At 34.0% G+C, this 16,460-nt stretch overlaps 1 protein-coding gene across 1 annotated transcript; it reads right to left on the bottom strand.

Moving 5' to 3' along the window:
- Positions 1–4,036: 4,036 nt before the first annotated feature.
- LOC132052414 (probable aldehyde dehydrogenase) lies at positions 4,037–13,047 on the bottom strand. Its single transcript, XM_059443935.1, has 16 exons — positions 12,870–13,047; positions 11,294–11,373; positions 10,888–10,991; positions 10,605–10,672; positions 10,395–10,452; positions 10,162–10,275; positions 9,780–9,863; positions 8,989–9,093; positions 8,613–8,726; positions 6,709–6,840; positions 6,540–6,629; positions 6,317–6,406; positions 5,686–5,895; positions 5,489–5,599; positions 4,491–4,570; positions 4,037–4,384 (listed from the first exon to the last, which is right to left on the bottom strand). Exons 1-16 carry the CDS (start codon positions 12,953–12,955, stop codon positions 4,246–4,248), a joined length of 1,665 nt encoding a protein of 554 aa, XP_059299918.1. The 5' UTR covers positions 12,956–13,047; the 3' UTR covers positions 4,037–4,245.
- Positions 13,048–16,460: the final 3,413 nt, after the last annotated feature.

Below are 16,460 nucleotides of genomic sequence, written 5' to 3'. Positions count from 1 at the left end.
TATCTTTGCTTTGTTAAATGAATACATTTTCATAAAAAATGAAAAATGGAATGTATACATTGAAAAAATAACATACTTGAAAGAAACAACAATATAAAAACCATAAGGTGGTGTTCAACATTAATCATCCTAAAAACATTCTTTGCACATGAAACGATATGTCCAAAATTAAAAAACAAGAACAAAAGTCGCAACCAACTACGCTATTGTTCAACATGAAAATCAAAAACACAAAAGACTTGGTGGCCTAATCAAGATCCGTTTATCAACCGCATCGTAATCAATCGGCCGGGTCTAATTGGTCTTGGAGGTTGCTCGTTATCACTTGATGCATTGTTGTTTGACTTATCCCATGCATAGTCGCATAAAAGGGCACCGTATCTCATACGGTGCCAATTTGCATCGAATTCGGTTGGGATGACTTCATTGAGCTCAAGTATTCAACAAAGGCGCCACATCACACACCACAATCACGAAAAAAATGATCAAAAATTTTACTTACGTATCCGTAATAAGCATCAACAAAATACACACGAATATACTTAAAAATCTTAAAAATTTTACATTATGGTGAAGAACAATAAACACGACTTAAGCTGAAGAAACATGTGAAAAAAAATAACGGAGAAAATATACTTAAAATGCACATAAAAAATAGATCCGGTTAATTAACGATATCCGTAATACTGTACAAAAAAAAAAATGAACTAAATATACTGAAAATATAAGATAAATATACCTACGCATCATCATCCTCATCCACATTATGTTTGGCTTTTAGCAATTTTTTTTCCCTTAACATTAGCAACATTGTCCATGACCTTTCTCTTCTTTGTTTCTCCATTTTGAGAAACCTTTTTCACTTTTTGTTGTTGTTTACTCTTCGAATCAACATAATCGTAACGCCTAGGATCGTTAATTCTTTTTTAACGATTCTCGAAGATAAGACTCGCAATGGCAGTTTCGTGTTGAGAAATTCCCAAAGAAAAATTAGGAATATCAAATTCGGAAAAATTAGGAATTGTAAAACTGATTTGAAATTGGAGAAAATTTAGGGATATTGTGAATAATGGCGTGAAGTTAGTGGGATAGGAGAGAGAGACGTTTTTGTTGGCTTAAATTTAGGGGTGTGGAAAGTTATCGGATGAGTGGTAAAAAAGCGGTAGCTATGTGGAGTAAATATGTTATACTTTAGCTACTAAATATAATTATTGAAAAGTTTAGTTATGTTCCATAAATAGGTAATAATGGAAGTTATGCCAAGTAAATTTTACTTCTGCGAATTGCCCTTCTTTTGGGTGGTCTTTAAATTTTACCCCTCATATTTAAAATTTTTAAATTTTGCCCTTCGGCTAAAATTCATGGGTTCCAGGTTCGAACTCCCACTCAGTCAAAAAATTTTAAAAAATTCGCAAGATAGAGTTTAATTTCGCTATGCCCCCACCGGCATACACTTGTTAAGGAATTACCAAAGTTATGCTGGACCCGGCATACTTATGCCTTATGGGTAGACTTAGCATAAGTATGTCGGGTCCGGCATAAATTTGGTAATTCCTTCACAAGTTTATGCCGGATTCGGCATACTTATGGGCAAACTTTTAGTTAAACCTTACTAAAAGTCTTTTCCTACTTATGCCTTATGGGGCAAACTTTTAGTTAAGGCATAACTAAAAGTATTACATAGGCATAACTTTTACGCAAGATATAGACTTTGTCTTATAAGGTAAATTTTTAGTTATACCTTAAGGAAAAGTTTCGCCTCTTGGGGCATACTTTTAGTTGTGTCTTAACTAAAATTCTGCCCCATAAGGCATAACTAGGAAAACACTTTTAATTAAGGCTTAACTAAAAGTTTGCCCATAAGTATGCCGGACCCGGCATAAACTTGTTAAAAAAGAATTACAAAGTTATGCGGACCAAGCATACTTATGCTAAGTCCCCGTAAGGCATGAGTATGCGGGTCAACATAACTTTGGTAATTCCTTCACAGTGTAGTGTATTCGGGTCGCATACAAGCGACTCAAACCTTGCCTTGTAATTTTTTTCTTAAATTTATGCTTGAGCGGGGGTTCGAACCCAGAACCTCATGATTTCTGCGTGAATGCTCAGGGTTGCAACGCGAAGGGCAAAAATTAAAGACCAGCAATATGAGGGGCATAATTTAAAGATCACAAATATGAGGGACAAAATTTAAAGACCATCCCAAAAGAAGGGCAATCCGCGCAAAAAAATAAGTGTAGAGTGGACATAGACCTTACTCCTATAGGTATGAGCCCACCAGTAGTCCACAATCCTTTTTATTTTTTTCTTAGAAGTTTTGCACGGATTAACCTTCAAACCCACTGGTCTTTAATTTTTGTCCCTCACATCTGTGGTATTTAATTTTTGTCTCGCACGGCACAAGCTTTGTGAGAATTAAGTTATGTCGCATAAGTTGTATAGTATTTTTCAGATTATAATGAGTGTCGAAAGTTTTGACTTTTCCAGCACTACTTGAGTGGATGCTATGACACATATGCCGAGCAAAATGTAAACTATGTCGAGCGAAATCTAAACTTATGTAAGGCCAAAAGTGCTGAAGGGCAAAAATAAAAGACCACAAATTTGAGGGACAAAAATCTAAGACCACCCCGAAGTAGGTGCATTTGTGCGAATGACCCAAAATTGCACGGTTTGTCCTTCAAATGGACTGCTCTTTAATTTTTTTCCCCTTCAAAATGAACTTATGTCTAGGGGAGCATAAGTTCATTAAGGATGCGAAGCACAATTTGTGAAGTATTATGTTGCAAAAATATAAACCAGTGTCCTACAAAAAAGTTAAGCAAAAATTAAAGACCAGCACAAAATAGAGGGGAAGTGCAAATGGCCCCTTTTTGACGTCTTTCTCTGTTTCTCTCTCTCTCTCTCTCTCTCTTTTTTTTTTCCTTTTTTCTTTTTGGTTTTGCTTTTTGTTATTTGCGTGTAAGATCTATTTGCATTCTTTGAAGTTTTAGTAGCATCACCACCTTAACTTAATTACCCGTACGATTGGAAATAATTTGATTTTGAATTTTATATTAATAAGTGAATGTTTGATTGCTAATTTTTATGTGTTACCAATCAGCATTAATTATTTTGTAATTCCATATTATTTCATACAGAATTAAATTAAAAACGAACTTTTGCATCACTGTGTTTTATCCGCGATAATGAGCTTCGTACAAGTTTTCATTAACTTCTCTGAATTGCCTAAGAGGAGAAATAATCCACAAGTCTGAAGATTGTTATAATTATAAGGCCACACCAAAAGCGTCTCACACCAAACTTGGAAATTGTTGGAACTAAGAAACTCCTATTATCAACAATTTCCACAAGAATAAAAGTTACTCCCTTCGTCCCATAATAAGTACATAAATTGATTAGTTTATTTCAACTCTACCCTTAGACGAAAACTAACAAGTTAAAATAACATTTAAATGATGATTGAAAAATCACATAGTAACTTATTATTGTTGAATTCCCAATGTCAAAAGGACTACTACTCATATATGCTCTAATCAAGATGAAAAAATAATTTATTTTTATTATATAGGGATAATTTATTATTGATTTCCTAATATGCATATTTTTAACTAAAGTGACACTTATTATGGAACGGATATAATTCAAATAAGCCCGTCACCACTGCCACCCTCTGGTGAAATGCCCCTTCATAATCATATGGCATTGATGTTCAGCACCATACATGACAAGTGTTTTGGTTAATCACAATAAGAAAACCATTAAATTTGCAGAAGCTGCTCTTCTTACACTTCATAATCAAGTGATTTAATTGAACGTCCTTATGCACATTTATGTTATCATTAAAGCAGGTTTTATCAGAGAACAAGTGTTGCTGATTCTTATGGAATACTCAGCGTGCCGATCTATAGTCAATGAAAGAGCATTTCCCTTTTCCATAGTTACTGGAACCATTTTATGTTGAGCATGAGTCTGTTTTTTGGATGGAAAGAACTGGAGCTGCAGGTGGACAGGACGAGAATTGGATGGGAGCAGATTCTCCAAAATGCGAAGATAACTCGCTTATTTATTAGATATAAGCCGCTCACATATTCGCATAAACATAAGCACTCAAAAACATTCCGATTGAATTCATATAGCCAATGCCCTTCTTCCATTATCCACAACTGGATTCTCTCTAAAGAATTCTAATGTTAGGCCTCTTGGAATGCGATCCTCAAGTGCTTTGAGTGTTGCAGTTGTTCCTCAAGTACATGCTGGAACTTCCCATCCATGGGGCACAGGACCTACATCATATATGACTTCTCTGTGGCAAGACCATACAAGTTTTATAGCTTCTGGAGTACCTATTCCTGCTCCTCTTGGGTCCCCAGCTGGACCAAACCTATAATAGGGCCATCGTTTGGCACAGTTAGCAACTAAATAGGTGTAACAGTCACAAACACAAACAAAAATAAAAACAAAAAGATGATGAAGAAGATGTTGCTGACCAGTGATTCTGTGGAGCCCCTGTTGTTCTTGCTCTCAATCCAGCATAAGTGGTTCCATTAACTGTATTTCCAATTACTTTCTGAAAAGGGAATTGACAATGTCACATGATTCATTTGTAATCCAATAGACAGTACATTGCTGAAATAACTACATACTTCTCTCAGCGTTTTCTTTATCATGACAGAAATGCCAGCGTCTTAACAACGAAGCATAGCTAAGTTTCTCAGCACAATAACCATTACCAGCCAATACAGCAACCTTGTATCCTATGTGGATGAAGTCAATGCTAAAACTCTAAGCTCCCAATGATGCAAACAATTCAACAAGTCAAAATGTATTACAAGTCCCCAAATCCGTGAATCCAAACTTCTTTTGTTCAACGTGCCTTAAACTCAATTTGGAAGCTAATCTAAACATGGGTAGCAGATAGACAAAATTGATTGAGGTCATTCAGCCCTGAACCCCTGACTGGTATAACCTATAGCAATATAGTTCGATTTTCTCCAGTACTGTCCTGACCCTACTTAGGACTATTTGAATCTCTTTATCTTCCTGAACTTTTAAGGTGTATACATTTGGGACTAGCAAAATTTCATCTCTCCCTCCTCCCTGGCTCTTTAATTCTACAGCGGGTTAAAATAGCAGACATCATTACTACTACTACTTCATCTAAGTTAACAGTCAATGCTACACCTCTCGGACATAATAGAAAATTCAACAGTTTTAATCTAAAATATTTCTTGGGTAGGGACGACAACTAATTTGGGATGGGTATCTTTCATGCTGTTATTGCCTTCTCTATCCTAGATTCATCCAATCGAGGAATAAAAAAATTCATACAGGAATTCTGGATGCTTTCTAGAAAAAGACTTGGAGATATTTTTTGCTAGTTGCATGTGGAACATTCTGAGTTGTATTGTAGAGCAACAGATATTTCAATCTTGTTACTCCCAGGTATCCTCATATCTGAACAAGAGTAACGAGAACATTTTCTTACTTGCAGGAACAATATGTCATTTGAAACCACAGCAGCTGTTAAATGTGCATGCATCTTTTCAAGGGCATTGAGGACCAGTGGAAGCTGATTATCTTTGTACTCGGTGACAACCTATAAGGAAAAGAACACACCAGCAAGATTTGATGATCAGCCAGAAAATTACCCAACTTGACATTTAATTCAGAATATCCAATTACCTGGAATGGCCCAAAAATCTCTTTGGTCACGAGATGATAATGTTCATCTTTGAGTATTTCTTCAAGTGGAATGAAAATAGCAGTGGGTTTAATAGCTCCATAAATTTCAGGGATAGAATGGTTTTGCAAGGCTTCACCACCAAAGAGCAGTTTTGATCCAGGTATCTGAAGTAATTTCTTTGCATGGTCTAGCATTGTTTCAGTTGTAACCTGCAGGAGGAATACATAGCAATTATGGACAGGAAGTTCTGACAAGACTGTTGGCATTACTTGACAATGTACCACTAAGAATGCTTAATTCAAGAAAAAATATAAAGGAAAATGAAATGCAAGTATAGTAGGTATAGTAATCATGCTAACAAAAAGTGAGCAGGATAAGAAAAATATTCTATTTCAATCTCACAGAGTCACAGATTTGGTTTAACATATTCAAGAAAACTTCTACACCTGTTTGAGAGAATAAAATTCTGAATATCGAAACGACCATCCAAAATAGACTCAGACCAAATTGATACTATTCAAACCCCTAATAAATTGTATCTAATGTCACTCTAGAACTCCAGAATCTAGACCATCAAATGATGTACACTCAAATCTCCAAATTAACACTTAAAGCATTAGGTATTCTTACCGTAAGGACAGGACCAACAGTTAAATCATCCAACTTTCTTCTTGCAGCAAGCTCTTTCATTTTTTGCATGAGAGTAGTTTCACGCCAATTCTGCGCCAAATAAATAATGGTTAGAAAAAAGAGTTATTTGAATGAAATTTCATGAAACCATATTACTTTACTTTTTGTCTCTAAGCATTTAATTTCCATGGAGAAAAAAATAAAAGAAAAGGACTAAGCAAACCTCATGCATGAACAATATTGATTGAGCTGAACACTTCTGACCACTACATGCATATGCATCTTGATCACAAACCCATGCAGTGTAATCCACCTGTCAAAAGCAAATAATCACGAGTAAATAAAGCTTTTCTGAAATGCAAAGAAGCCTGTCGATAACAGATTGTGTAAACCTCATTGACATCGGGCCCAAGGATCTTCCAGTCGAATCCAGCATCTTCTAGTCTGACTCGACCGCTTAGGTCATCAGCTAACTTCTCTGCCACTCTTGAGCTACCTGTGAAGAGAGTCATGCGTGGTTTTGCCTAGCAATACAATTTGAAAGAGAACTATATTAGGTAAACAAACGCACAACAGTTCAGAGTCTGAAGGGAAAATCTGTCAGGTAAATAAAAACACATTTCCCCTCTCACTACACTGATATAAAAATGAAAGCTCAAAAATGCATCATTGCATATAAAAGCATAGCTAATTTTTCTTTTGAGAAGGTAAAAATATAAAAGCATAACTAATTGCAATTCTCATATTAGTATATTCCATTTCAATACGGTTTCCTGTGAAACAATTCTGGGTATATTTTGGACATATATGTCAAACTAGTTGGGGTTAGGTACATGGATCTCCTATGTCCATTCGCTCTATCTGTACCATGTATTCCAGCACTGGTAACTAATTCTATCTTTTGGGTACACATGAATACACATAAAAATTGAAACTTTGGGCGATTACCATGGATCTAAAATAATGACCATGTCGAAAATAATAGATCAATTTTGTTTACTTATGGTTTTTGGGAAAGAGGTGTATGAGCTAGAGGTATCGAAAGAAACGGGTGGATAATAGCATCATATTTGTGCATCTATCTTTCAAAAGGTAGAGGAGGATAATGGCTAAACAAACACCACTCCCCCCCCCCCCCCACAGGCAAAACGGCTTTGCTCCAATATTAGATTAGAAACATGTTATACCAGTTGGTCGATTTAGTCCAACAATCAAAGTCTTCTTTTCTACCAGAAAATGTTTGAGAATGGAAAAGTTCCCCCATACTATTCCCACAGACTGATTTGTGAAACCTTGGCAAAAGACTGAACCATACCAAGATGAAGGGATGTATAACTGCTAAACTTGATTACATTAAAAAGTAGTAGTTCAAAAGAAAGCAAGATTTGGAGAAGGGAATTATTCTCAAGGCACAGAGCTTACTGGTAATTATTCTCAAAGGACAGGAACCTGACTAAATTATTAGACCTATTCGTTATAAAACTCCCTAGCTTACTAACATGAATGAGATCTCAAACGACAGGAAGCTGACTAATCATTAGGCCTATTCTTTTTTCTTTTTTTTTTTTTTTTTTTTTTTTTTTTTTTTTTTTTGTGATAGAAGAATCATTAGACCTATTCGTTATAAAGTCACCAGCTTACTAACATGAATGAGATCGTCTGAATCACAGGCGTTCGCACCAAAGGTGTCTATCAAAATCTCTTTTTCTATTTTATTTATGTGTCTATGAAGAAACGATTAGCCTTTTGGAGAAATCAAAAGGATTTGGGGAGTTCCAGTTGTAGTCATCATTATACCATCACCAAATACACACACCTAAATTAATACACAGATTGGACAAGGTTGTAAATATAATAAGCAATTAAGTTATTATAGGAAGTTAAAGCTGATTATAGGTCGAAATCAGGTTTACCAAGCAAGTCACTGTATTTTGAAAAGCTCCAGAATTTTTTTCCTAATAATTAATACTTTCAAAGAGATATTCTTTAGAAATCAATTACTGAGTTTAGGAATTGGAAAAGTTGCTTCAAAAGAATCCTATAATTATTAAGGACTCTACGAAGTTAATTACTCCATATTAGTGCCGGAATGCCAATAATTCAACAAAGAAAATAGAGTAAATTATTCTTGGGATTCCTGAATCAGTTTAACTTGGTTGAAATTAAGATTGATTGCACATAACATGATGATAATAAATTTTTAATAGGATGGAAAGTTTTTGGACGAAAATTTGTAATTCTCATTTGTCAATTCTTATTGATAAGTGTCCAGAGAAGTCTAATTTCAGAAACTAACCTCCACGAGTAGCTTGTTCATTGTCTTTCCATCCGAGTTTATGAAATCCACGTCATCCACAGGTAACCCGCAATCATGAAGTAGTCGAAGCATTTGTTCCATGACAATGCATACCTAACCAACAATGCAAGTCAAATTATAAAAAGCACATTGGAAAAATATTTAGAGTTATTAACAGAGAAAACCAAAATAGGAACAGAATCTTCCAATTTTCTGCACATTTTGTTAATTTGATAAAAAAGAGAGAAATTTGTAAAAGTCAATTTGCAATTTGTGGTTCTTTGGTAGATGAGAGTCAAGTTTGTTTCTTAGCTGGGCCTTGTCCAATAAGTGAATTCGCATGCTATATAGTCTATAAGAATTTGCACGACCTTACCTTGCTATCAACTTTAAGTACCGGCTTATTTCCCATGTACAACGCTCCCATCAGCTGAAGCAAAGGAATCTCCAAAGGAAAATTAAAGGGAGTAATAACTGCCACCTACAAAATAAAGTTTAAAAGTGGGCAGTGTGAGAGCCTTTAATAATTGAAGTACAAACTTCGATTAGAGCCCGTTTGGCTTAGCTTATAAGTTGCTGAAAACAGCTTATAAGCTATTTTCAGCTTTTTTGAGTGTTTGGCTGGCCAGCTTATAAGCCATTTTGTGCTTAAAATAAGCCCAAAAAAATAAGTTGGCCCGTTTGGCTTAGCTTAAAAAAAGCAGCTTATAAGCTGAAAACAGCTTATAAGCCAAAAAAAATAAGTTGGGCTACCCCAACTTTTTTTTTTTTTTGGGGGCTTATAAGCTGTCTTCAGCTCATAAGCTGCTTTTTTTAAGCCCATCCAAACAGGCTCTTAATCACATAAGAAAGTCACAACTGAGGAATGTAAAAAACAACCTATGTGCTGTTAATTTTACCACTATGAGCACTATGCCCAAAAGCAATCTACGTTAAATCCTTAAATTAGCAGGAAGGCATTCATAAAAAATGATTCCCGCAGATATATAACACAACTTTTACACCATTCTGAATTAGTGAAGAATTTTTATTCCCATAAGTTTAGTGATTTTAGTTCTAAAACTGCACCTTTAGATCTCAGTTTCAAAGTGAAAGATAGCATTAGAAGACCCTTTTGTTTAACACTTCCAATTAAATTAGTCAACAATTTGCCAGGATGGTGCTTACAGGTCCATAAGGCCAGCGAAAACCATGGCTCTGCTGCCCCAGATGATTTCCTGGTACTGCGAAAGACCTAGCTAGAAAGCGAACCTGCCAAATAAATCAGGAGTTCAGTGTTTGATCTGCCAGTAATGTTAAAGAAAACGGAGAATTGATTCCCCTGGAAACAAGTCCTTCCTGAACCTGAAGTCTATTTAAGCTTTCAAATATTTCAATGTCAAATAAGCTACTAACATTAACAAAACAACAAAAAATAAAAACAAAAAACGAATGAGCAGACACAAAATTGTTGAAATAACATAAAGCAGCAATAAAATCACATGGATTTTCTTTCTTAGATAGCCCCTGTATAACGTAGAACGTACGAGGTAATAGTTTCAGAATCTACCTGATCACCACAGAAATTTTCCAGAAATTTCTGCGTCACGGAAACTTCACCAAGAGCTTGTTGGTAACTCTTAGGAGACACCCGTTGTATTAGCTTAGCAAAGAAGTCAGAAACCTGAAAGACCAAAAAAAAAAAAAATTAAGAGGATAAGAATTAATTATGAATATGAAGTTATGAACTATCCGTAAAAATGGCTAAGCGAACACCAGCATCCTTGCTTGAATATATCTTACCTCAGGCAAGCCAAGCGCATGAGCTGCTTTTGTAGATACGTCTCCTAACATTAGGTACCTGCAAAAAATGTTGTCACTCGATACATTCTCTAAAGTCATCATTTCTTCCTTTGTATAAAAATTCACAAGTCATTAAAGGCTCATCCTATACACTGTTCAGCTAGAGAACATCACAAAAAACAAGAAAAAGAACAAAAAATTAAAGCAAACCTTTCTGGTGCTTTGAATGGATTATGTAGACCATGTTTTGGGCACTTGGACAAGCTCTCCACAAATGGCTGCACAGGCGACAAAAGGAATTATAGAATCATCACTATGAGCCAATCTTTGATGTTAAAGATTTCGTACTAGAATGGAAAAGTCTTTATGTGACCGAACTAATAGTTAGCCATAAAGTAACAAGTCAGTTGTACAGAATAACAGACTCCACAGGTTGAAAGACTCGGCAGGAAAAATACAGCGCAAAAAATTATGATGCATCCAAATTATGTACCTGCAATTCTGATTCGTTTACTTCTGCAACTTTAATGAATGGTTGCCCATTCAAGGGATCCAGTAATGTATTCCAATTAGAAGAACTTGTCCACTTGCCCTGCACTGGATGAATGAAAATCACCAGTCAACTAGATGTAGCAGTAAACTAGAACCATAACCAGAGTTCTCTATTTGTATTTCGATTGAACACAATGCACATTTGGTGAAAAAGGAAAAAGTGTACAGAAGTGATGTAATACATCAGTTATCAATTGTTAACACGTATATGGTATACAGGGAGATTAAGAGAATTAAAACTTTCTAAATTCTCTATACATTATATCACATCTATTCCTAGGCAAACGTTGGACAACTGCATATCAATGGCTATTTTCAGCAGCTAGTTGTAATGTACATTTACATACCCAAGTTGTGGACTTCAGCAGGTTGAGAGCCTGATACTTCTTCAGCTTTTACCGTAGCAAAGGACAAATTATGGTTTGACCTGCACTATAAAAGATTAAGTCACAAAAATGCACCAAGTGAAAAAGCATAAGGAACTAGAATGTCAAGGAACCCAAATTAAATGGAATAACTAATGCCATGGAAAATTCAAATAACATCATATTGACGTGTATTCCAAGTTCAATGTGACAATGACTCTAAAACAACACCGTACATGCTTGGTCCATACACGTCAAATGATTAGCTCAAAACAGGACATTGAGAATATCCAGAGCCGTACTTTAGTAGAAAACAAAATCTAAGCGAAGCATCACTTACATGGATAACAAGGCCATATCATGATAATGTAGATAGACAAAAAGAAAGAATCAGATACAAGAACTCGTCCATCTATAGCATCAAAAATCACCTCCACAAAGAAAGAGATGTAAAACCCGACATTTTTCGTTGTGAATTCTTAGAAAGAAAATCTTAATACTTCAAAAAGCTGCATTAAAAATCTTAATACTTCAAAAAGCTGCATTAACTAAAAGAACGAAAGGGACTTCATGTTCTATAAAAAAAATTGGTCTAGACAAGACAAAAAGTAGTAATTCACACATCGCTAGTCCCAAACACGGATAAAAGACAGCATTTGCAGTAGGTTGATAGCTTGTAAAACTAATCAACTTATAATGTATCCTCGTAACAACTGACACATTGGAACGTGCTCTCTAACTATCCAGGTAGCGGGAATGAACATAATTAAAAGGAAAACGTAAATTTCAAAATGCTGTTTGATATGATCCAATGGGTTTCAAGCGAAAGGCGAAAAGTAAAGCACGTGCTTCTTTGAACTGAACCACAAAATTTACCAAAGATTAAAAAACACCAACAATATATGAATTTAGTAGTACAATGATCAAATTTCAAATAAAATAACTTTTCTAAGCCTCCAATATGTAATAATGCCCATATTAATCCAACTCCTCAAGTTTGAAAAGCCAAGAATTTGTCTTTCTAATTTGGAACACATTGGCTTCATTGTTTGAAGGGCACACTTCTCTGAAGTGCATATAACTCCTTGCTTTGCATCACTTCATTGCTTTAAAGGACAAAGCAATGGCTTTTAATAACAGTGATCCTAAACTAAATAACCCAACAACACATCCAATTGGAAGCCTGTAATAACTTTTAGCAGAAAAAAAAAAACATATTTTGTAAAATATTCTTTACCCAAGAAAAATGACTCCTTAAAAATACCATGGTTCTTATTAAAAAAGAAAAAGAGCTCTAATTTTTAGAAATGTAATCCCTTCAACCAACTAGTTTGGTATTGTGGTGTTTCTATTTTTTATTTTTTTGATAAGTAATAAAGAAAAAGATGTAACTTTTCAACCTAAAATCATGAATATGCAATACGATCGCTTTTTATTGGTGTAACAGAACAACTAAAATTATCAAACCCAACTTTTTATCAGAGCCAATCCCAGTCCTGAAACTAATAATAATATATAATATTCAAGTAAAACAAAAAAAATGACTCAATAAAAATACCTTGAAGAACTGAATAAACTGATCCAATTGAGATCATTGCAACAAACTTTATTCTTCAATTGCCTGTATGCGGCAAGTCGATACATGATTGCGTTTCAAACTTTGGACGGCAGTGTGTGTGTGTCAAAGCGTCACACTTTATCTAGGTTAAAAGAATTTATAGATATGGAAACTAGTATTTCTTTTAAAAAAAAAAAATACGTGTCCCTGACTAGCTTTAAAAGAACTTATTGATATGAAAACGAGGAGTACACGTTAATATTAATAAGTTGGCGTTTGATCATGAAAATTAAATATTTTTCATTTTATTTAAAATTTTAAAGTTAGAGTTGAAAATGAAATTATGTTTGGTTATAATTTTTATAAAGAATATTTGGTTGTTTGAATATAATAAAAGTAAAAATAAATTTTTAGGTATTTTTTAGATATTTCAAAATTTTATGATCAAAAGTTAATTTTTAAATAAAATAAAATAATTTTTGAAAAAAAGCGAAAAATTCTCGTGGTCAAACGGAACTGTGATAATAAAAAAATGGATCTAAAATTTCTGAACCCAGAAATCTACTTTTTTGCTGACGAAAATCCGATAAGGCATATAGTATACTAGTAATAAAACTTTTCGTTAAAAGTACGTAAAGTTGAGCTGTCAGTGACTCAATTTTGTTTGTTTGTGTGCGCTAATTTCAATTCCAAAAAATTTCCCAATGCTAAACAATCACGTGTGAGCCAGAGGTGATTGCGTGAATCACTTGCTCATCCTCGTACAGCCGTTGAATTTGTCTTCAGTTTCTTCTTTTCTTTTATAAAAAACTTCAGTTTATTAGAAAAGTTTTAAAAGACCCGTTTGGCCACTAGAATTATACACTTTTTTTGGAAAAAAATTGGTTCATTTTATTTGAAAATCAGCATTTGATCAAATATATTTGTATTTGAAAAACAAGTAAAACTTTATTTTCTTACATTCAAATAATTAAGTATTTTTTACAAAAACTATAATTAAACATAACTTCATCTTTAACTCCAACTTCAAAAATTTCAAATAATGGATAAAATATGGGATTATTACATGGCATAACTAACATTAGTACATATTTATATTTAGTAGTTATAATTTAGATAAATTACATCATATAACTAAGAGTAATATGTTAAATACAATTAATAGCTACATATATATTTAAAGTAGAATACCTTATTATTATTATTTATAATTTTTTTTTGAAGGCTTCTACTCTCAATCAACTTCATTTTTACTCGCCACTTCCCTCATCGTCACCATTGCTTCATATGAACGCTATAAATTGGAACTTTTGTGTATAAAGAATCAGAGCTTAAAGTATTGTAATATCATGATTTCATCCATAAGATGACTACTTATAAATTAGACAATAAAATAAATGAACGACAAAGTATAAACTCCATCATTAGCCAATATTGTAGGGATATTTCTTGTACTTGGGGAATCACTGATTAATTCATGTAAAAAATTGTTGGTGTGGTTCGTGTTGTTGTTGTTGTTGTGGTTCGCCGGAGACTAATTAGCTCCAACCCCAATTTAATTCGAGGCGGAGAAGATTCGGAGTCTTTGTAATTATTTTGACGGTGGTGTTATTGTTGTTGGCCGTGGTTGTTGTTGTTGTTCGCCGTCTCTCTCTTTTCTCCCTCACTGACGGCGACGACGACGACTTACAACTCCGCCATATATTATATAGCGGTCGTATTATCCGGACGGAACGGTCGGATACGGCCGAAGTGGCTTTCTAATTTTGAATACAATCCGGTGTTGATGATGATGACGGTGACAGCGGTCAAATGCGGACGAAACAACCAAATGCGGCGATATCATAGATTTTATTTCTTGTATTCGGTTTTGAGTGTATTCGTTAATTTTATTTCTTGTATACAAATGAATACAGTGAATTTTGAAGTGTCTACAAATGAATAGAGTGAAATTTATTTCTTTCAGTTTTTGAGTGTATTCGTTAATTTTTTTTTAGTGCAAAATTTTGTGTTTTGGGGTGTATTTTGAAGGATTTTTTTTTTTTTTTGTATACAACCGGTTTTAAATATAATAAAGTAAATATAGTGTAAAAATATCTACAAATAAATAAAGTTGAGTTGAATACATTTGACTTGAATACAACTTAGTTGAATACATCTGACTTGAATACGACTGAAATTCAAGATTTTGAATACAATCAATTGTTTGGGTTGGTTTTGAAATTTACAAAATGTAGCTATGCCCAATTTAAAACCCCTAAATGCTAGTCATTTATGTAAAATTCCCATAAAATATTTGGTTTTTATTGCCAAAGGCCTACTAAGAGTTGATTTTGAGAAAAACTTACCTGCTTAGATTAGTTTATAAGAATAACTTTTAGCCTAGTGAAAAGAAACTTTGTCGGACAAATATTTGAATTAAGTTTATGAAGACCTAAGTTGTTCTTCATTTTTGGATAACATTTTTTGTTTGCTTTCCCTGAATCAACTTCATTTTTACTTTCAATTCAAATATTTAAAAAAAAATTGGATTTTCTTATATGAACGCTATAAATTGGTATGACTTTGGTCTTGAAGAACTATATACAAAGATCAATTCCCGGCCTAATTTCACAGACATAATGATTAATCTAACTTGCCAAAATGAGAGTTATACATTTAAATTTTCATGATATACAAACTTCAATTACTTTACGGTTAAGAATCAAACAATATAATTAATTCTTCAAATGTAATAATTAGGTCAACGAATATTTAAAAAAATTGAAATTAGAGGTGTTCACGGTTTGGTTAAAGGGAAAACATCACTAATTACCCGCCCAACCCCAATTTAATTATCCGCTCATGCCCCCTCTCACACTATTTTCGCTTTTGCCCTGCCCAACCCAAACTAATTACCCCACGTGCCCCCCTCGCCCAAACCCTTTCCTTTATGATATCATCGCAGTATATTTATATATCATGATGGTATTATGGAGGACTAAGACTGAACCAGTCCTCCATGATTCCGTCTCAGTATATTTATATACCACGATGGTGTCATGGTCCTGAGGAATGTCTCATTAAAGGATTGAAGCAGTCCTCCATAATACCATCACAATATATGTGTATAAAACGATGGTATCATAGAGTTTTTTTTTTTTTTCGAGAAAATTGTCATTGTTAATAAATGAACATGATCATTCATAATACCATCTCAGTATATTTATATACCAAGATGGTATCATGGAGGACTAAGAGAAGGACTGAAGCATCTTCCATAATATCATCTCGGTATATTTATATACCATCTCGGTATGTTTATATACCATCTTTGGTATCATGGAGGACTAAGAGAAGGATTAAAGCATCTTCCATGATACCATCTCAGTATATTTATATACCATGTTGGTATCATAATTGGGGGCATCTCGGGTAAATATTTTTGATTTTTTCTGGGGGTACGAAAGTAATGGAGGTATGGGCGGGTAATTCTTTTAGTTTGAGGAGGCATGCGTGATCTTTCCCCTTAAAATAAACCGATAGTTGTTTGGGTTGGTTTTGAAATTTAAAAAACCAATAATATTTGGTTTGGTTTGGTTTTACCAAAAA

The sequence above is a fragment of the Lycium ferocissimum genome, chromosome 4 (genome assembly GCF_029784015.1).
Source record: "Lycium ferocissimum isolate CSIRO_LF1 chromosome 4, AGI_CSIRO_Lferr_CH_V1, whole genome shotgun sequence".
Taxonomy (NCBI): domain Eukaryota; kingdom Viridiplantae; phylum Streptophyta; class Magnoliopsida; order Solanales; family Solanaceae; genus Lycium; species Lycium ferocissimum.
This window is presented reverse-complemented; position numbering and strand designations above follow the sequence as displayed.